The 22,800-nt window shown below is 35.4% G+C and overlaps 1 protein-coding gene across 1 annotated transcript in view; it reads left to right on the top strand.

The window, feature by feature from the left end:
• RFX6 (regulatory factor X6) overlaps positions 1–22,555 on the top strand; it is a 55,924-nt gene extending 33,369 nt beyond the window's left edge. Inside the window, exons 7-18 of the mRNA XM_017855453.1 lie at positions 1,169–1,276; positions 6,237–6,314; positions 6,429–6,558; positions 9,483–9,688; positions 10,578–10,722; positions 12,381–12,490; positions 13,435–13,552; positions 14,999–15,121; positions 15,778–15,984; positions 17,292–17,804; positions 19,019–19,231; positions 21,721–22,555. Coding sequence (XP_017710942.1) covers positions 1,169–1,276; positions 6,237–6,314; positions 6,429–6,558; positions 9,483–9,688; positions 10,578–10,722; positions 12,381–12,490; positions 13,435–13,552; positions 14,999–15,121; positions 15,778–15,984; positions 17,292–17,804; positions 19,019–19,231; positions 21,721–21,896 — 2,127 coding nt within the window. The 3' untranslated portion in view covers positions 21,897–22,555. The remainder of the gene's footprint in view (positions 1–1,168; positions 1,277–6,236; positions 6,315–6,428; positions 6,559–9,482; positions 9,689–10,577; positions 10,723–12,380; positions 12,491–13,434; positions 13,553–14,998; positions 15,122–15,777; positions 15,985–17,291; positions 17,805–19,018; positions 19,232–21,720) is intronic.
• Positions 22,556–22,800: the final 245 nt, after the last annotated feature.

Below are 22,800 nucleotides of genomic sequence, written 5' to 3'. Positions count from 1 at the left end.
GAAAAGAGATAAAGCTAAAATTTAAACCTAGTTTTAAAATGAATGTCTACTATATTTTAAATATAAAGTTTATTTAAATCTTATATCAAATAAGTCAACAAGAAATCAGGGCTTCTAAAATATCTGGTGTTAAAGGACTCAAAAGTGCTCCCCGTTCCTTTGACTCTACCAATATAAGTTCTGGAAAGATAGGATGGGAACCCAATCTGTCTATGACGGTAATTAAGTTTTTGTCTACTAAACATCTTCAATATGACAGAGATAAAGAAATACAGTCTAGAAATAAATGTGAGAAAATTATGAGAAAGAACAAAAGTTTGTCCTTGCCAGGGACACTTTATGTCCTTTATTATATTCATAATTTCATTATTTCCCCAAACTTTTGATTACAATCTGGTTTGTTAAAATTTTGTTTGGGGGAGGAGGAACAATCAATTATGGCCTGGGAGACTGATTTGCTGAGGCTCTGGTTCTGTCATGAATATACATTTGTTCTTTCTGTGTGGGTTTCTTGTAAGTATACCAGCACAGTAACATTGTAAGTTATTTGTCACTTTTCTAATTTTCTGAAAATGGCTTGAGTATGCTTTCCCCAAGAGATATGAAAGAACAATACATGCCTGAATTTAGGGTAGAAGAAACTTTTTGTGGGACAGTCCAGTACACTAGTTTGAGAATCGAAAGTTAGACTCCAATAAAAATTTTAGCAGTACTTACCTCAGAAACTGAATAAATTAATTTATGTTCAATTATCTCATTTACTTAATTTGTAAAAAGGGAGGTTGGATTTGACAATTCCTGATCCTCTTGTAGTTAAAATAATTTCAATAGTTCCAAAGGCAGATCTTCCTAAACTTATGCCATTAGCAAATGTGTACTTAAATTTCTGAAAGTTGTGAAAACTGACAAATATTCAAAACTAAAATTTGAAGTGATAGGAAAAATATTCTAACTATGAAACTATTTATTGAACGTTTGAAAACCATTTGGCTGACATGTCTCGTTTATTCAGTTACACAATTGAAACAGTTTACTCAGATCTCATAAGTTCTCATGGTTTGCAGGATGAAGAAGAATTAAATTTTATGGATTTGTATTTTACTAGAATAGTACTTTGGAAGCATATAGTTGATAATGATGTATTTGTTTTCATTTTTCTAAATTATAGGGTGGCTTCACTCGTAAATATTCGCTTAGCTCAAAAACTGGAACACTTCTTCCAGAATTCCCCAGCGCTCAACACCTTGTATACCAAGGATGCATTTCTAAGGACAAGGTATCAATTACAGATACTTCTCTATTGATTTTCTGATATGTTGGCTCCATATGTCAATTTGCTGGGAATTTCATGGCACTGCAGGAAGCAATCAGAAATCTGCATAATCAAACATAATTGACTGATTTATAGGAGAGGCAAACTTTTGTTAACATTGATTAACACTTCCAATTAATTATTTACCATCTCCATGATAGTGTGTAATCAGAAGGTGGTAAAATAAACCTTAAAGACTAAACATTATTTTTTATTTAAAGTTCTATTGAGGAAGAAAATACTAGAATGTGTCTGTCACATACGCTTTCTTCAATTAAAAGTTTTATGTTTTCAATTATCTCCATTTTATTTCAGTAAATGGTAATCAAGCATTTCTCTAGGACAGAATCTGTCCCTAGCACTGATGGACATGCTAGATGAATGCAAGGACTATGCTAGATGAGCACAAACTTTCCTTACTTCTAAAATTCTGTGTCCTCTTATATTTGCATTTTTTTAAAGTTAAGAAAGAATCATTTTCATTGGGATTCAGTTTATAAATAATTCTTAATATGACTTTTCAATGTTTATGTAATAGCGTGTAAACTAAATATTCTATTTCTGTACTTCTAAAGTCATTTGTCGGGGATCTGTTGGCTGTTTAGTAGCAGAGACCATTATTAAATTAGAGCATAATTATTTCTACATTGTTGTTTCAACCAAAGTACATATTTCATTAGCATTTGAAGAAGACATCTCTTATAGTATATTGAGTCAGTTCATATTTCTGAGATACAAAGATAGAGGAATGTGATTAACGTCCAGATGCTTTACTTTAGTGATGGGCTTTTTGTAGAAATGAAGTAAAGATAGCACATTGATTTAAAAAAATGTTTATCGGCATATAAGTAGAGATGCATAGTAACTTACAGGGTTCATTTTGATGACAGCCATACTCTGTTAGTTAAGGATAGGCAAAATATTCTTTAAAAAGAATGAAAACATGTCTTTTGCAGCAACATGGATGCAACTGGAGGCCATTAACATAAGCAAATTAATGCAGGAGAAGAAAACTAAGTATTACATGTTCTCACTTATAAGTGAGAGCTAAGCACTGGGTATTCCTAGTCATAAAATGGCGACAGTAGACACTGGGGACTACTGCTGGGGAAGGGGCAAGAGGGAAATGGGTTGAAAAACTAACTGTTGGGTACTATGCTTAGTATCTGGGTAATTGGATCATTCGTATTCCAAACCTCAGCATCTCTTATGTAACAAACGTGTGTGCACCCTGTAAATCTAAAATAAAAGTTGGAAAAAAAAATAAAGTAAAATATACCCTTAAAAAAAGAATAGGCAAAGTATTGAAGATAATTCTCAAGTGCCAAATCCAAGGAAGTCTCTCAAACTACGTTCACTTCTGACTGTTCTCTCCCATTACATTTCTCAAGTTTATCACATACTTTTTACCTTATAGATGTAATGTGTGATATGATGACTTCATATTTGAAAATCCCCCAGTGAATGTTAACATGTGGCAGTTTATGAGGATTCCTGTGGAAATCAGGGGGATCCAGTCTTCTGAGGGAGGGTTTTATTAGGTTACTTTTGTGGAGAGGATTGCTTCCATGCAGACTTACCGTGAAGATGTTTATGGTGTAAATATACCTGGTGAGAGAGAGGGAGGGGGACCAAAAAGGCAAGCAACAAAGAAGAAAGGAGAGGTGAGAAACAGGCTCCAATAGTTTACCGGGAATTTCATGTTTCTCTGCTGGCCTCCAAGGAAGTTCATATCTGCCAATTTGAAAGACTAGTCTGCAGATCATTTCTCAGGTATCAAGGTGCTTTTTTATAACCCTTGGTTTCTAAGTTCATTCCCAGTGGACTCCATCATGAAAGCCAGGGACTGACACTCTTCTTTGAGGACAATTTAGCTCTGTCACCTTCTTTGCCATTAGCCAGGCTCCTCAGGTAACTTATCAGTTCCTAGAAAGTGTGGTGGGGTGGTGGGGCTAAAATCAAGCACTTAAGGCACCTGCTTCTTTTTCTTTTTCCTTTTGAGACGGTGTCTTGCTCTGTTGCCCAGGCTGGAGTGCAGTGGCGTGATCTCGGCTCACGGCAACCTTTGCCTCCCGGATTCAGCGATTCTCCTGCCTCAGCTTCTGTAGGTGGGATTACAAGTGCCTGCCACCATGCCTGGCTAACTTTTGTGTTTTTAGTAGACACGGGATTTCCCTATGTTAGCCAGGCTCGTCTCGAACTCCTGACCTCAAGTAATCCACCTGCCTCAGCCTCCCAAAGTATTGAGATTACAGGCGTGAGCCACTGCGCCAAGCCAGCACCTGCTTCTTTAAGGCCAAAAGAATGGAGACTGCCCAGTGAAAAGCTGACCCCAGTGAGGGTACTGACAGAAGCCAGGGGCCTGCTGCTCATAGTGTCTCTCGAGGCAGTTGTCTCCCCCACCATGTGCTCACTGTCTTTAGTGGAGCTAAGCCTTGCCTCTGCTCCTGCTCACTCTAATACAATGTCTATTCTCAGAAAATTGACTAAGATTATGTTTACAAAGAATGCAAGGTACACTGGAATTAAAATTTATTGCCCTAAGACTATGTAAGTATTAAATAAACAAATTAAGTATTATACTAACAGTAAGTTTTAAAAATGTTGATGATTTGTATATAAAGCAATAAATTTTGTAACAAATAGAAATACTTGCGAAGATAAAGGCTTACTTGTACTTTAATAGGTTTCAGGGCTCAAAGGATTAATTTTAAAAGAATTTATTGATACAGAATAGATGTACACATTTTGGGGGCACATGTGATAATTTAATATGCTCATATAGTTTGTACGGATAAATCAGTGTAATTTGGGTTATTGATCACCTTAAATATTTATCTTCTCTTTTTGCTAGAAACATTTGAATTGTTCTCTTCTAGCTACTTTGAATATACAATAGATTATTGTAAGCTATAATCACCCTACAGATCTGTCAAACACCAGATCTTATTTCTTTTATCAAGCTGTGTATTTGTACCCATTAATCAACTTCTCATTATTTTCCTCTCCCCCTCCTCTTTCCAACCTCTGGTAACCACCAGTCTACTCTCTACCTTCATGAGATCCACTTGTTTAGGTCCCACATATGAGTGAGAGCATGTGACATTTGTCTTTCTCTGCTTGGCTTATTTTACTTAACATAATGCCCTCCAGTTCTATCCATGTTGCTGCAAACGACAGGGTTTTATTTTTTATGGATGAATTATATTCCCTTGTGTATGTACCACATTTTCTTTATCCATTCATCCATTGATGAGCACTTAGGTTGATTCCATATGTTGGCTATTGTGAATAGTGCTGCCATAAACATGGGAGAGCGGATATCTCTCTTTGATATATTCATTTCCTTTTTTGGACATATACAGAAAGGGTTAATTTTTGACAACAGTTATGATTCCCCTTCCATCTTTCATGTCTTATTCATCCTCATTTTAAACATATGACTTGGAATAATCTGAAAATATAATAGCATTGCCTGAAATATAGAGCAAGTCTCACTTGCATTGATGGTGACATATCCTGCTAGAGGTATTCTATAATCAGCACAGCTCCTTCAAATGGATCAATAATGTTCATGTCATGGTTATATTGCTCTGAGCTAAACCACAGAGATATGTGTATTGGGTTGTGGGAATAAAGGGAAATGCAAAGGGATAGGATAGGACACCTCCATCACCACCACTACTCTAGATGCTATTGGAATCAAAATAGCTGACATCCATCAGTTTCTTAATATGTACTATGGATTATTCCAAACACTTTATATTTGTAATTCATTTAGTCTTCCTAGCAACCCTATTTTATAGCTACGGTTATTATCATGTCAATTTTAGATATGAAGACATTAAAGCACATAAATATCAAGTAGTGTGCCTAATGTTACGTAACTAGTAATAACTAGTAAGTGGCAAATTAGAGCTGAGATTGAAATCCAGGTAATCTGAAGGCAAAGCTCACACATTCAACCTCTAAACATTGCTTTTTTTCACATAGAGTTCATAACTGGCAACAGGTAGGGAAATTTCTAACGTGTAAAATAAAAGTTTTAGTTTGAATGTTATTAAGTTGCCAGAATATTATCTAGTTTTAGCCTATTGCAAATTTTAGAATATATTTAAAACTTTTAAAACTATGCTATGCAAATATCCATGGTAACTTGAAAATACAGACTTTTCATAATAGACATTCAATGTTTGAAACTTTTTTTTGAAAATGCATCATTTGGTATTATTACTAATTCCAGATAATGTTTAGTAAGGTCTTACTGGGTGCCAGGCACTGTTCCATATGTATCACATCTTATTTTATTTGATTTTCTTAACACCATGTAAGCAATATGTTATTACTACTTACTTAAAAAGCTTGGGGGCTTAGAGACAAAACCACTTTTGCTGTCATACCTGGTAAGTAGTGCAGTGAAGGTGGGGACCCAAGTTGAGCTGACTCCAGAGCCAAAATTTGAAACCGTTATGCCATACTGCTGCAAGCGTCCACTTCATAAAACTTTGTGAAGATTTGATGTATTTTACTACTTTATGTTTATTTACCCGAATCTTTGTTACTAGTTTTACTACTTTATGTTTATTTACCCAAAATTAATTTAAAAAAATTTAAATTTAAATTAAAATTAAATTTAAAATTTAATATTTTAGTAGGCATAAAACTAGGATGTTACTTTGGTCCATAGTACTCTGAAAATTACCTTTTCATACTATACTGTAGTTGTCCATTTGTTTGCTTTTCTCCCTTCACAAGGCACTAAGCTCCTTGAAATAAGAATTTTGCCTTAATTTTTGAGTCCTCAACATTGAGCATACTGCTTGGTACATAATAGAATCTTTTAAAAAATGTGTGTTGAACAAATTAACAAGTAAAGGCAGTGTTAAAAGGATGCTTTGGTTAAGCTTTTTCTTCCTTGAAATAGGTTGATACGCTCATAATGATGTACAAAACTCACTGCCAGTGTATCCTGGACAATGCAATTAATGGAAACTTTGAAGAGGTAAGAATGACAAAGAATGCTTTATTGACCCTATTATATATACTTTCATGTTCTGTTCTTAATGAGTTCATGTTAAAGAAAAAAATCTTAACATACTTTTTACTCTGCAATTAGATCCAGCATTTTTTATTACACTTTTGGCAAGGAATGCCTGACCATCTTCTTCCCTTACTTGAAAATCCTGTTATCATTGACATTTTCTGTGTTTGTGACTCAATTCTTTATAAGGTAAGCACTTTGATATGTCTTAAACATGAGCCATTTATTTCTTTACATAGCATTCTATCTAAATTCTTGCAATATATTTTCAGTAAATGTATTATTTATGGCTGGAGATACACTATCTTTTTTTCTGATGAGAAAGCAAGCAATTTAATAGTGCATGTTTAATAGTGTATGTGTTTTAATTGAAGTTTACATTAAATAAAACAAACTCAATTTGTTTTTACAGCTAATAATGAATCTGTATGTGACACACTTATTAATATGTGAAAAATTAGTTAAATTTTATTAACTCTCTAAGGTGTTTTCAGATTAAAATAACACAATGGATTTTTTTTCACAATGCCAGTGTTTTGGCAGAAAGCAGAATTAGGCACCCTCATAAGATTAATAACTTGAAAATCTCAAAAACTTCTAACTTTAATGCACCGATGTCTAGTTCTCTTCTCAAACCAAATCAGAGTTCCTAAGTGTCTACAGAAGGATCTCGAAGACATCCTAAATAAGGACAAACTGATTTTCCTTCTAGCCAGATATTTAATGGGAGATGGAAAGAGGCTAATTCCTGACAGTCTCTTCCCTAGTGGCTACAGGTTCTAAGCTGACGGAGACAACTATATTGCAATGTGGGTACTTTAAAGTGAGTTTGCCTACATTTGCCTGCTAACTTATCATAAGGAAAAACAAAAGCTTTCCTTTTAAAAAATAATCTGAGTTGGCAAGAAAACCCAAGCTGGACGCTGTTAACATTTAGGAAATAAAATCCTTCTAAGTTAGTTGCCACTATCAGATTCTCAGCTTTGCAGAAAAGTAAAACAAAAGCTATTTATAGATAACTAAGTCCAGAAGCCCCTATGCAGACCAAGAACTAATGAGACAGCTTGAATAAGACAGCTCATATTTTTGTCCTCTATCCAGTACTTACTCATCATAGGAGAAAGGAGGAATAAAGTACAATATATTTTCTGCCTTTAGTTCAAGTTAAAGTTGAAAAAATTTCAAAGAAGAGTAAGGATTGTCTTTTTTTTTTTTTCTGGATTGAATATGAATGCCATTCTTTAAGAGAAAAAACAGTTAATTTTTGCCCCATTAAAATTTTTTTTATAAAACTTAAACACTTTTGGAAAAGGCCTCCCAAAAGGGGAAAGAGGAGGCAGCTCCGTGAGTGAGTATAAAAGAAAAGGAAACCTGGGGCCCCCTCATCCGACACGCAATTTTTCCCATCAGAGCAAAGCTTTTTTTGGGACTGTCAATTCAGTTTTTTTGGGTCCCAGGAAAAATTACTTTAAACCAATATTTTTCCCCTTTTTAAGTGATCCTAATTTTTTTTAGTCTTGTGTAAAAATCCCTGATTTAAATTAATCTTTAAAATTGAAAACCCAGTGTTTTCTCCCCCGATCCCAGATTGGAAACCCCAGGGCAAGGCACAGTTGAGCCTCTTGTAAGTAAGAACGATGTAAGATGAGGTTCCTAAAAAATCTTCCCCCAACCTCCTTAGAAAGTGGTCCCAGCTTTTTCATCATAAAACAGTAAATATGATGTACCATGGGAACCCCATCCCCATTGGTTAAATTAAACCAAATACCGGAGGTTATCAATATAAAAGTGGGTTTTATCCTTTGTTTTTTATGTTCATTACACGCCTCACACACAACCTCAATACATACAATTTCAAAAATGGTTTGGAGAAAATAAAATTCTTAACTTTTCAGAAGGAGTTTAACATGTTTTATTTCCTCCTAGGAAGCTAGGAAAAAATAAAAAGGTAAAGTTGGCCCCAATAATAATGTCCCTTTCTATAGAAAAATACTACGTGGGGGAAAAGATTTTGTTATTAACCTCTTTTTATAGGCCTATGGATTTAGGTTCCCTTTACAGATTGTAACTTAATTTTCCTGCCAAACAAATGGGCAAGAAAATGCCCCTGAAAAGGTAATGTTTTCAGTTAAATTAAAATGAGCAAAATTCCCCCTTAGTAAATAGGATTTTACTTATACAATATATTAGAAGAAAAACATTAGGAGTTAATTTTATTCATTTTTTTCCAGAAGAAACTTATTTTTTCGAACTTGTGGTCCCTTTTTATTTGGCTGGAAAAAAAGCGAATGGGTGGGTCCCTTATGTTATTTGGGGCCTCAATTAAAACCCCAAAATGGGGGTTGAAAACAACCTTTCCAATTCCCCCTTTTAATATTGAGAAGTTGGGCCTTAAAATGAAAATAGAAATTTAAGCCCTTGGGTTTTTTGAAAAAAACCTTTTTGAGAAAAATTTCAATGGAAAAAAACCTAGCTTGGAGTTATGGAAATAAAAAAAGATAATTAAGAAAATAACCAAAAGAAATAAAAACTAGAAGGATAAAAAAATTTAAAATTTATATTTATATTAATGGTTCTTTAAATTTTTCTTAATTACAAAAGCAGTTTTCAAAAAAACTTTTCAATATAAGAACAATAGAATTCTGAAAAAAACCCCAACTTTTCTCTGAAAACAAAATCTAATGAAATAATAAAATTTATTTTAATACTTTGGGGTACAAATTCATATAGGACTGGACATAGTTGGTGCTCCAAAATAGATGTTGCTTGATAAAACAAATTTTACTTTTTATTTACCTTTTCCTCTAGATTATTTCATCTATATGATAGTTGGTATTAGCCTGACCAATAATGTCTTTTAATTGTCAATTGTAGTCTTTAAATATCTATTCTGTACTCTGAATTGGGTACTTGAAGTGGAGTTTGAAGAGCTTGAGTGTTTTGACCAAGATGATAACAAAACATCTCATGTACCCCATAAATATATACACCTACTATGCATCCACAAACATTTTAAAAATATATCATAGAAAAGATGATAAATGGCAGACCCAGGCTGTCTGACTTCAAAAGTACTGCTCATGAAATCATAGAATAATAATATACCTCAATTAAAATATAATTGTTTAGTGCACTTTTTAACAATGAAGCATTTAACACATAGCCTTCTTTGTAGCTTATTAGCAGACATAAGAAATTTTGCTAAAAATTGGGAACAGTGGGTTGTTTCATCCTTGGAAAACTTGCCAGAAGCCCTAACTGACAAGAAAATACCTATTGTGCGAAGATTTGTATCTTCTCTGAAACGACAAACATCTTTCTTACATCTTGCTCAGGTATGTTGATTGCTAAGCTGAGAGCATTTGAATTACCATATAAAAAATGAATCTTCTGATAAGGACAGATTGAGGAACTTTCACAGATTGAAGGGAGCTAAGTAGACAACAACTAAATGCAACATGAGACCCAAAAATGAATGCTATGATAGAAAAAGCATATTAGTGGGAAAGCTGGTGAAATTCAAATTATGTCTGTAGTTAATAGTGTTGTACCATTGTTAATTCCTGATTTGGGTAATATACAATAGTTACAGAAGATGATAAGAAGCTGGATGGAGAGTATATGGAAATACTCTGCACTACCTTTGCAACTCCTCTGTGATTTGAAATTTAAAAAACTTGAATGCAATTTAACATTTATTTGCCATGTGAATCTAATTGCTACAAATAAGGTTGTGAGAAATTAGCCTATGTGATACTTAATATTGTGAAACCACAAACTTAACACATTTTAAACTGCTGACTAATCATAGCTCTTTTAAGTAGGGAGAACAAAAGTCATTCATAAATTAAGAATTACATGTTTGTATATTGTTAAAATCTACTTCTCTTTCCCCAAAATGATTATTTGCTTTATGAAGATTTCTTGCCTTCTAAATTTTAAAAGACAAGCTTGAGATAATTTCAGATAGGAAATGTAACATTTAAAAATTCTTATTTTATGATCATGGACAAAGAAAATCCATTTATATTTTCTAAGTTAAAATAATTTTCAAACTTTTAACAGAGATGATCATGAGTGTCAGCTACTGTTTTATCTTTAAAACAAGAAAAAAGTTATTTATGATACTTTTATCTCAAGGAACTATTTTCTGATACCTAAAATTTCTTCTAGATACATTAGAAATGATAATAGTGTAGTGTCTTCTTTACTTTCTCTATGCAGATTGCCAGACCAGCTCTCTTTGATCAGCATGTCGTTAATTCTATGGTATCTGATATTGAAAGGGTTGATTTGAACAGCATTGGCTCTCAAGCCCTTCTTACCATTTCAGGCAGCACAGACACTGAATCTGGTATCTACACTGAACGTAAGTCCGTTCTCTTTGTTTAGAATAAGGTTTCCCAAGCTCAGGAAATTGACATCTTGAGCTGGGTAACTCTGTTGGAGGAGCCTGTCCAGTGTGTTGTAGGATGTTTAGCAGCATCCCTGACCTCTACCCATTAGATGACAGTAGCAGCCTCCCCCAAGCTGAGACAACCAAACATGTTTCCCCACATCATCAAAGGTGTTCTGGGCTGAAAATCACATCTGATTTAAAAAAAAACCTGGTTTATAAAATATTTTTAATTTAAAAAATTGTCTTCTAATAAAAAATAGTTATAATTACTCACTGTGAAAATACAGAAAATATTGAGTAAAATAAAAGTCATCTATAATCTCATTACCTAGAAATAAATGAAATGGAAATAATCTGAAAATAATCAAAATGGTTTTGAGTTTTGTAAGTTTTCTTTCAGTTTTACATTACATGTGTGCAAATTTGCATGTGTTTTATAGTCTTGTCATGCTGTGTTGTATGATACATATCAAAATGGTATCTCAGCACAATACTGCTTTTCAAAGCAGACTCTCTACTCAGGTGTAGACCATCTGACAGAGACTACCAAGCCAATATGTGTGGCTAGACAACTAGTCTTGAATTCCAAGGGATAACAGCCACTATTTTTTCCTCCCACTGTCTTTGAAAAGACAAAACCTGCAGCCTCCCATACACTGGTGCACAAACTATGGACTGCTCTCTGGGGCCCAATGTCAACTCCAATTTTTATTTCCTAAGGTAAAATAGTATTACCATTTGAGATTCAGTAAACCTTAAACCCTTTAATAGAAGGATTATCTTAAACTGTCCTTTTAAATATTACATGATAAAACATTATTCGGGTAAATGGCTCAATTCTGCAATGAAGAACTTAACTTTTACTAAAGATAAAGGATATTTTGGAAAGCAGGAAATCACCAAGCTTAGGTTTATTCATTAGCTTTTAACTAATCTGTTCCATTTAATGAAAACACTAGACTCAAAATGAATATTTACATAAACAACTTAATCTTCCCTAGTATATGCATACATATATATATATAATATTTAAACCTATATTTCAATATATACCAAGATATATACACTTATTAAAATTTTGGGCACACTTCTAGAGGTTGAGGTGGGAAGATTACTTGATCCTAAGAGTTCAAGACCAGCCTGGGCAACATAGCAAGACCTTTCTCTACAATTTTTTTTTTTAAATTTAGCCAGGCTTGTTGGTGCATGCTTGGCGTCCCAGCTGCTTGGGAGGCTGAGGCAGGAGGATCACTTGAGCCCAGGAGTCTGAGGCTGCAGTAAGCCATGATCATGTCATTGCACTCCAGTCTGGGCAACAAAACAAGATCTTCTCTCTCTCTCTCCCTCTCTCTCTCTCTCTCTCTCTCTCTCTCTCTCTCTCTCTCTCTGTCTCATACACACACACACACACACACACACACACACACACACACCATTGAAGAGTACAGTACTAAGGATTTTTTTGTTACTGTTTTCAATATATGATATTAATTCTTTTCACCATTTCTCTGTCTTTCTCTTTCATGCTATCAAAGTATTGATGATTCCTAGTTTTAGGTTTTCTCTTGGATTCCAAGTAGAGTACAATATTCTGTTTTCTTTTCTTTCTTTTTTTTTTTCCTGGGTAGATGACTCTATCACTGTGTTCCAAGAACTGAAGGATCTCCTTAAGAAGAATGCCACCGTGGAGGCTTTTATTGAATGGTTGGATACTGTGGTAGAACAGAGAGTTATTAAGGTACTTTTTAATGACAGATTCAGAAAATAAGTTTCTTGTTAAGAGTAAATGCTAAACTGGCTATAATTTTTTGACTGGGGGGAGAGGGGTTGGAAGGCTGTGTGTGTGAAGGCTTTGAAAAGCTTTTGATGCTCTATGAATAAGTCAGGCCAAATATTGAAATTAGGAATATGTCAAGATTTGAGAGCACTGGGCATGGATTCCATTATATTTCTCCTTTCTCGCCCAAAGATTACAAGATGCTCTGCCTTCCCTATCAGTCAATAACATTACAGCTGAATAACATCAGTAGAGAAAGATAAACTTAGAAACTGGAATGATCTGGCCCATTTCTAAAAAGCAAGATTTCATAAATGCTGATGGAAAACATAGTTCTAAGCATTTGCATTTCTGAATCCCAAAAGCTCAATATTTTGTGTTTTCTCTGTGGTTTCTTCATTTTCTTCAGTTAACCTAGTCATCTATCATGAAACAAGCAATAAGAACAAATATATCCATCACTAGTTGGTGTTAGCTATTCCATATCAAGGAAAGTAGTTATAGTTTGGAGACTTTTTTCCTTCTGGAAGGAAAATAGATTACCATTCAGTACCAAAGAAGCCAATCATTCACAAAATATATAGCCCTTCCTTCACACCTCACTTTCTGTTCTTTTAAAGCTCTGTCAAAGAAAATTAAAATAAAATATTTTGAAAATTATTTCATTTTGCTGTCTAATTCTGTTAGGAAACAGAGCCATATTGAATACAGACTTATTACCCTTAGAACATCAGCAAAGACAGGCTAACATTAAATTCCCAGGACAGATAGTTTTATTTGATGAAATAAATGCCATGCCATCTGTCCATTTGTTAGACAGTATATTTACCTCTTGATCTAACATAGGATGCATGTAGTACTGAGAGGACAGATTTTATAGTTTCATTTTGTTCCTTTACTTTTAGACCAGCAAACAAAATGGAAGGTCATTAAAGAAGAGAGCTCAAGACTTTCTGTTAAAGTGGAGTTTTTTTGGTGCTCGAGTAATGCATAATCTCACCTTGAACAATGCATCCAGTTTTGGTAACATACGTGCATTATAAAACTGTTCTTACATGAATTATATCATTTGTTCCCCAGTCACATCTCCTGTCAATTTTTAAACATGTTACACTGTCACTTCTTAAACTGTATCTGAATATCGAGCTATGAGAAAATGGTAGTTATGAGCCTGGGTCTTGGAGTCAGACCATAAGCAGGATTAAATCCTAACAATGATCCTCTCTGGCTGTGGGCCAGTCTGCTCACTGAAGAAGGGGAAGAATATTCTCTTCAAAGGGTTATGTAGGTACTTTGGTGAGATGATGTATATAAAAACAAATTGCCTAGCACTCAGGAAATGCTTGATGCATAGCAGCTATTATCATTACATTCCATCAGTGCTTGGATAAATTTTCTTTGTTAAACAAACGATAATTAAGACATTATTTTACAAAATTATTATTCATTGCAATATGGCAAATTTTTGCATCTTTTCTGAGCACCCATATAGCTGCACTCCAGGTATCAATAAACAGCTTAGAAGACACACTCTCATGTCTCTGACCCATCTTTCTTGTTCTATATGACTTGGGAGACACAGAGGGTTAAGTTAGCTTTTTTAATAAAATTGAATACCTTCTTTTTCCTTAAAATTCCTGAGACTCCTGTTTTATAGTTATAATGTTAAACTCATGGGTAGGAACTCTGCATTTGGTAGCTGCATTTCAGGAAATCTTCACATTATGAAAGAGATTACAATTAACTAAATTGTTTGTATTTAATGTTCTGTAGAATTAAATAAAATCAGTGAATTTGTATTGAAGAATAAACAAAATGCATTGTCTACTATTTGAAATAGATTTCCCATATTTAAAGTTTTATAAAATACACAGCATTGAAGTCTGGCCTTACTACGAAAAATACTTTTGTTAGAAAATCTACTGAATAGTTAAAAGAAGTTTTAGTTTTCCAGAACATATTTCACTTGAAAATTACTCTTTTAGTTTTTGCCAAATCTAAGAATATTTTGTTTCAGGCTAGAAAGATAACTCTTTACTTGCCTTTTTTCAGACCGTGTTCGCCATTGTCTAATTATTTAGTACAAAGTAAACAGAAATAGAGCAGAGTAGAGTCATTCTCCCCAAGTTAAAGCTTATCACACTCCAATGTGTGCCCTCTTAAAGCATAAAGCATGTCTCACTTTCATCCGTATTTTCCTTTGATGTAATTAGTGGCCAAAGAGCTGGCAGGACAGTACACACAGAGAGCAGGGCAGGCAATACACAGAAAGATCAGAGATCCAAGTTAAGCATGTTGGTCTTAGCAGGTCATTTAAAGTCCAACAAGTATTTGTTTATTTCAGTTGCTCCTTGTAAAGTGTTGCGAGATGGTCACAAAGATAACTGACTTCTCTTTCCCTTTCCTTCTCTTTCTCTCCCCTTTTCACATTTCACACTGTCCTCTCTTCATTCTCCATCCATAAACAAGGTTCTTTTCATTTGATTCGAATGCTTCTTGATGAATACATTCTCCTGGCCATGGAGACCCAGTTTAATAATGACAAAGAGCAGGAGTTACAGAATTTATTGGACAAGTATATGAATAATTCAGGTAACTTAAAATAACTATTTTATTTTGCATATTTCTTTGTTTAAATCTGAAGTTCAAGAATTTGTAAGTGCAAATATTAAGTGGGTTTATCATAATCTCAGAGTTTTTCTCCAAACTAATTCTCACCACATAGTCACACTATTGGAGCACTATTTTTCTTTCATTCATTGATATGTACAGTAGTCAAAAGTACTTTACTGGAAACTCTGTAGTATACAAAATTGGTGATCTTAATTTCTGGGAATTAAGGTGAAGTTGGAGAAGTGACTATAATACAAAAAATAACTGTAATTCAAGACACATATGGTATACTACATGTGTAAGTGGTGTAAAAATAGGTCCTATAGGAGTTTAGAGAAGGAAGGAAATACATCTATTCGGGATGGGGCAACTTGCATTTTGAAGACTTCACTCCAAAGTGCATTATTTAGTGTTCCTCATCTACATCCACATCCACAAATATGCAGCTAAAAAAAACCTAGCATCGCTGCCAAGAGCAAAGGTCTGCCAGCCTCACTTCCCATGGGAAACATTGCTTAGTAGTTTCCAGATTAAATACTCAACAATGAAACATTTTCATTTTCTTTTACTTGGGTGTATCTACTAGGAATATGAGAAAAAAATCTCAAATTTCCCATTTTGAAAACCCTTTACAGGTGCGAGTAAAGCTGCTTTCACTGCTTCTCCGAGTTCATGCTTTCTGGCCAACCGTAATAAAGGGAGCATGGTTTCCAGCGACTCTGTGAAGAATGAAAGCCATGTGGAGACAACCTATCTCCCTCTGCCATCCAGTCAATCTGGAGGCCTAGGCCCTGCTCTGCACCCGTTCCCTGCTGGGAATACAGACAACATGCCGCTCACAGGTACGCTAAAGAGAACTGCTTAGGTTCCAGCGCATCTCAGAGAAGCCTGTTCCAATAAAAAAGGATGATCTTAACTGAGTTTTAATAAAGATTTATAATATTTTTGTCATTTTCAGCAATGGTAATAATACTGTTACTAACACCGGTATCATGTTTTGACACACTCCATAAATTATATTAGAAGTATGAATAATTAGTTAATTTAGTGGAAGAAATAATTAGATGAGGTATACATAAAATTCTTAAGATGCTTTGAAGATAAAAAAAATGGGTTGCTTATTTTTGGATTTTGAGGAGACTTTATTTCTCCTCCCCTAAAAAGTAGATTTGGGCTGGGTGCGGTGGCTCATGCCTGTAATCCCAGCATTTTGGGAGAACGAGGCGAGCAGATCACCTGAGGTTAGGAATTTGAGACCAGCCTGCCCAACATGGCAAAACCCCATCTTTACTAAACGTACAAAAAATTAGCCGGGCGTGGTGGCAGGCGCCTGTAATCTCTCTTGAACCCGGGAGGCGGAGCTTGCAGTGAGCTGAGATCAGACCACTTCACTCCAGCCTGGGCGACAAGAGTGAAACTCCGTATCAAAGAAAAAAAAACTGGATTCTGCCATTTTAGGTTAATTGTTAAAATAATTCTCCCTTTTGATCTAAGGTACTTTTTGTGTCAAAATGAATATTTGGTGGCTTGAACTAGCTACCAAGATTTAGTATTTTAAATCTGCTTATTGCCTTGTGTCTTTTTTGAAATCTTTTTTATACATTATTTCATTTGATATACAGAATTTTAAACCTAGAAGAGCCTTATAGTTCAGGGGTCCGATTCTGCCAGTGGAACATCGGAGGCCCACAGAGTTGGTGGCATTCATAAATCACATGGCTTATCAGAAGTGTTTGCATGACATTTTGAATTGACTGCTTTGAAGCCATGCCCATTTTGACATTAGAGACTTTTCTTTTACCCTAAAAATCAAACAGTTTAGCAATCAGCTAATTTTTTAATTATGGGGAAATATGAGCAGCAGACATCCATGCCCTCCCCATGCTACCTGTGGAGAGACCATGAAGCCATCCCAGACTTTCCTCTATAGTCACCAAATCCGTCTCTGCTGTTGTGATACATACATGTGTTGTAATTATATTTTTTAAATTCTGGATTTTTGGTGCTTTTCAGTTTAGTTATTTTTGGAGGGCAGGAATGAAGCAAGTTGGAAAACAATACATTAGTAAATCTTTTGAATATTTTTTAAAGATGTGAGCTCATCTACTTTAATAGGACACTAAAGGAATGTTCTGGTAATTTTTTCCAGGTCCAATGGAGCTTTCACAGAATGCTGGTCATATGATGACACCACCCATCTCTCCAGCCATGGCAAGCCGAGGAAGTGTCATTAACCAAGGACCAATGGCAGGGAGACCCCCAAGTGTGGGCCCAGTACTGTCAGCTCCATCACACTGCTCCACATACCCAGAGCCCATTTATCCTACTCTCCCTCAAGCCAACCATGACTTTTACAGCACCAGCTCTAACTACCAGACTGTGTTTAGGGCACAGCCCCACCCCACATCAGGACTCTATCCTCATCACACCGAGCATGGTCGATGCATGACTTGGACTGAACAGCAGCTTTCAAGAGACTTCTTCAGTGGTAGCTGTGCGGGGTCTCCATATAACTCCCGGCCACCATCCAGCTATGGCCCATCCCTGCAAGCCCAGGATTCACACAATATGCAGTTTTTAAACACAGGAAGCTTCAATTTCTTGAGCAACACAGGAGCTGCCAGCTGCCAGGGAGCAACACTGCCTCCTAATTCACCAAATGGTATTGATATGTAAAAGAATTTTTCTTATTTTTTGAGATGGCAATGAGGCAAAATCAGACATTGCGTTCCACCTCTGCTGACTAGCATGTCCTTTCACTTAAGGCTTCCAAAGATCATGGAACTTAGACATTTGGAGCTGATTTCTGTCACATACACATTTCCTAATTTTTGTGGCTTTCCTAAAGTTGCCCTTCTTCCTTCTTTTTTTTTTTTTTTTTTTGAGACAGGGTCTTGCGCTGTAGCCCAGGCTGGAGTGTATTGGCAGGATCATGATTCACTGCAGCCTCGAACCCCTGAGCTCAAGCAATCCTTCTATCTCAGCTTCCCAAGTAGCTGAGATTACAGGCATGCATCACCATCCCTGTCTAAATTTTAAATTTTTTCTGAAGATGAAGTCTTGCTATGTTTGCTCAGGCTGGTCTCAAACTACCACCTTTAAGCAGTCCTCTCTACTTGGCTTCCCAAAATGCTGAGGTGCCTCCCAAAGGTGCGAGCCACCACCCCTGGCCTGAAGTTGTCTTCCTAAATACCACACATGTTAAAAAAAAAAAAAAAAAGATTGGTAACATCATATGTTTGAGATTTACCTTAATAGCCCCAAAGAAGAATGTTCTGTCTTTTGAAAACATTTTTAGTGGATAATATTTCTTCCTGATAACTAAAACAGATTTTAAAGATTGGGACCAAAACGGGCCAATAAAAATGGGAAGTTAAGGGAACTAGAGAGACCTGTGATTTTGAGTCACCAAAATAGGCTTTGTGTGTAGACTTCTTTGGTGCCTTTCTCCTAAGTGTAGGCCAGTCTTTGTCTCCCCTAAACATGCATCTATATGTAAAAGTAGTATTTTTGTGACAGGTGATAGTGCCTTTTTCTTCATAGGTAGCTCTTGTTAATTTAGATAAGGGAAATCTGACAGAGGTGTAATCTGGTCTTAAAGTTAATACAATTATTATGTATTAAATTATGTATTATGCTATAATTATTATATTAAATTATGTATGATGCTACAACTCTTATGTATTAAAAACAAAAAAACAGCACAGTAAACCTTATCCACATACAAGCGCAAATCCAGTTCTGTAGCATAGATACACATGTAATACTTGCAGTTTGATATCTTTAGCACATCACCTAATTACTTTGTCACTTTTTTCTTTTCTGAAAGTTCTTTGTAGTAAGTTAACAGCCAATTCTCAACATTTTCTGTTACAGGATACTATGGAAGCAACATAAACTACCCAGAGTCTCATAGGCTTGGATCAATGGTGAATCAGCACGTTTCTGTCATCAGCAGTGTTCGCTCACTGCCCCCCTACAGTGACATCCACGATCCACTTAACATTTTAGATGACAGTGGTAGAAAACAGACCAGCTCGTTTTACACAGACACATCATCTCCAGCTGCATGTCGAACTCCAGTCCTAGGTACATTATTTTAGTAGTTCTTGGAAACATTTTAAGAAGTCGTTGACCTCAGGTATGCAGCATTACTTGAGGGAGATATGCTGAGGTGAATTGAGCAAGCATATTCCCATGGTTGATTTATTATTATTACTTTGGATCTAAAGTTATATTTTTGGTATCTGACTACACAGTAACAGTTTTTCATTTCTTATTGTGCATATCTCTATTATGCAACCTACTGCTAGATGTGTTACTTTTTACAAAAAAATAGCTGGTATCTATTAAGGAGGCAAAAAATTAATATGACCTGTCAAATGCAGTCTAAAACTGTAAGTTTTAAAAGGGCAGTAATAATATCTTTTTCTTACTCTTGATTAGTGTTGGACCCAGTTGTAGTGCCAAGAGGTATCTTTAGGTCTCATGATCTCCATAAGTATCCAAAAATCACTCCAAGATTTAAAAAAACTGGTGTCGTGTGATGGGTGCTACTAGCATTCTCTCATTCTTATTTAAAATGTGATTCAACACCTCGAGAAAATGTTGCTATTTTTATTGCTCTCTGACATATCATGTAAGTAAAAATAAGAAAAACAGTGTGCTTGCCATGAAGCCTCCTGGAATCTTCTTCCAACCAGGTTACCTTTCTTAATCCTCATCTATGAAGAAATTCTGCAACTGGTACTAGTTGCATCACCAGCACCTAGCCAAATGTCTGCCACATAGTAGAAACTCAATAAGTCAGTGAGTGAAAAAAGGAATAAAAACTATGTATATATATATATGTATAGTCTATAAATAATTAGTATAATTAGTATGTTATTAGTAATAACATAGATTTAGTCGCTATAGATTTAGTTTCTAAAATTACTAATAAGATTTCACAGGGCAAGTATATATTCACTAAGTATCAAGGCAGAGTGTTAATATTTATATGAGATGGTTAAAATCTTCCAATTAAATTGATTTCAGACTAGCATAAGTAAAGGGCATTGACACACAACCAGAGCATAAGGGAAAATGAAATCAATTTCATCTCTCCTCACTCAGTGTACCTTTCCAATAATTCAATAGGAAGTACTCCTTCTCTTTCTGTCACTGTCACACATGCTCCCTGAGCAGAATCTAGCAGCTCATCTCCTGCTATCTGCAAATGGTCATTGCTTCTAGGTTACTCTAATGAAGCAGAAAATTCCACTTCAGGAAGTTTTCTCACCATGAGACTAAAATATACTGTGTTGCTATTGTTACTATTAGTTCTGTTTACTTGAAGAGATAGTGGAAGCTTTGATGAAACATAGGTTTGAGAGTAGGGTGGAGTCTAAGCTTTAGTTGATCAGAGCTGGCTTACAAGTAGATTGCAAAGTGTGATGCAGGGTAAAATGAGGGGATAGAATAAGTGGATAGGTAGTGCAAGCAGAATTGAGTTCAACTGTTTCTTAATTATAAAGCCTGGTTCTTAGACAGAGAGCATGTCATGTCAGCAATAAGAAAGCAGCACCCATATATGAGGGAAATACAGAGTTAGTGAGCCAGTTAGTGAATTTTATTGAGAACCTACTAGGAGCCAGACTCCATTCTAGATGTGAGGACATGGTGGTAATCAGGCCATAGTTCTTGCCTGTAAGAAGTTTACATTATAGTAGAGGGACAGTAAGGCAATAAATATATGAGCAAATCCATTAAAAAGATAATGCCAAGTACTCTGAACTTGATTAAATAGGGTAAAATGACAGATAGTAAAGGAGGAGCTGCTTTCTATAGGACAGCTGAGAAAGGAATCCTGAGGCAGAAACGTTTGAATTGAAAGCTAAGTGATGAGAAGGAGGCAAAGATGTGAAGATCTGAGGGAGGAGTTCCAGGCAGAAGAAGCAGTGAATACAGAACCACTGAAATCACAATAAATTTGAAAAAAATCAATGGGCAGAGAGCAGGCCAGTGTGTTTTAAGCATGTTGAATAAAGGAGAGAGTAGAGCAAAATAAAACAAAAAGCAGGGGCGCATCTACATAGGGTAAGATGCTTGGATCATGTTCCATGGGTATGGGAAGCCACTATGGCATTTGAAATGAGTGAAAGTTTGATCTGCTCTTCAGCAATATCATTCTGGCTGCTCTCAGGAGGGAGAGTGGGTGAGACAAAGGTGGAGATCATGGGACCAGTCAGGAGGCTGCTGTGTTGGCACAGGAGAGAAAAGATGGTGATTTGAACTACAACTGCGAAAGTGCAGATGGAAAGAGAAGGTAGATTGGGGGATATATTTTGGTGATAGCACTTAAGTTGAAATTGAGTTTTCTTTGTGAAATATGTAGAGGAAATAATTTCTGGGAGACTAGCAAGTGGGAAAAAAATGGAAGAAAAGATGATAGATCTGGTAAACCATACAGACTCAAATTTAGAATAGGTATGTGTGCTAAGTGCAAAAATAAATACAAAGAATTAAAATGAGTGGCATTTGCAGAGAAAAGAAAATGTCGATCCATTTTCAATTGCTGATTATATTTTCCCTTACAGCTTCCAGTTTGCAAACCCCAATTCCTTCTTCCTCATCCCAATGTATGTATGGAACTTCCAACCAGTATCCAGCTCAAGAAACCCTGGACTCCCATGGAACAAGCAGTAGAGAAATGGTGTCCTGTTTACCACCTATCAACACTGTGTTCATGGGAACAGCAGCTGGAGGCACTTAAACCACCAATGTGGGAGGGGGTGCTAAAACTTAAAAAAAAAATCTCTACTGTGCAAATATCATTATTCACTCAGACTTCTATAAGAGTAAAGAAAAATGAATATGCAGTGGCTGACATTGTTTTTAAGTCACTGGTACTATGGACAACTCCATAGTGAATGGAGTTACTTGTAGAGTTTGCCCTGCACACTAAGAGTTTAAAATGTGAGCTAATTATTAATCATAGTTTCAAAAATTATCAAATAAAACCAGTGAAGATTTGAAGATGCAAACATTTCAGCTATGAAGACTTACATTTCACTTTCTAATTTATTAAACATCTGTGTGCCCTTTTATCTTTGGTTTCTTTTAAAAGTATATTTAATGCCTTTACAATACCTTTAATTTATTGGGATCTCAGAATCATTGTTTACTATCCCTTATTTGACAAAAAGTCAAATGTGTATGTTCTACCTCCAATGGAAATGTTTACAAGGTCAAGATTTAATTCAATTCAACCAATACCAAAGTTGCTTGACTTTCAATTCCTGTGCATTAGTGTGATGATTTCTGTCACATAGCAGCATTCCGATTCTATGTAACTGAATGGAGATGACAAGTGCTTTCCCCTCTTTATTTAAAAAAGATTAAAAGGAATAAAAGAAATAATGTATGGAAATATTTTTAAAGGTGTGGTGCTCTTGGGGCTGGTACTGTTTCTGAAGAATGCTGGGGATTTACTCTTTAATCTCAGCTCCTTTGGATATGAGATTAAGGAGTAAAGTTGTTTGGTTAAACACTATAATTTTAAAACATTTGCATATCATATCCTTGTCTGTAAATATAAAGAAATTGTGAATTGTAGACTATTTGAAACTTTTCAGATTTAGAAGCAGTCTTTTACCAAGTACTTTCTTATACATTGA

Source organism: Rhinopithecus bieti, unplaced genomic scaffold, assembly GCF_001698545.2.
Source record: "Rhinopithecus bieti isolate Rb0 unplaced genomic scaffold, ASM169854v2 scaffold_41207, whole genome shotgun sequence".
Taxonomy (NCBI): domain Eukaryota; kingdom Metazoa; phylum Chordata; class Mammalia; order Primates; family Cercopithecidae; genus Rhinopithecus; species Rhinopithecus bieti.
Note: the sequence above shows the minus strand (reverse complement) of the source record. Positions and strands in the feature narration are given on the sequence as shown.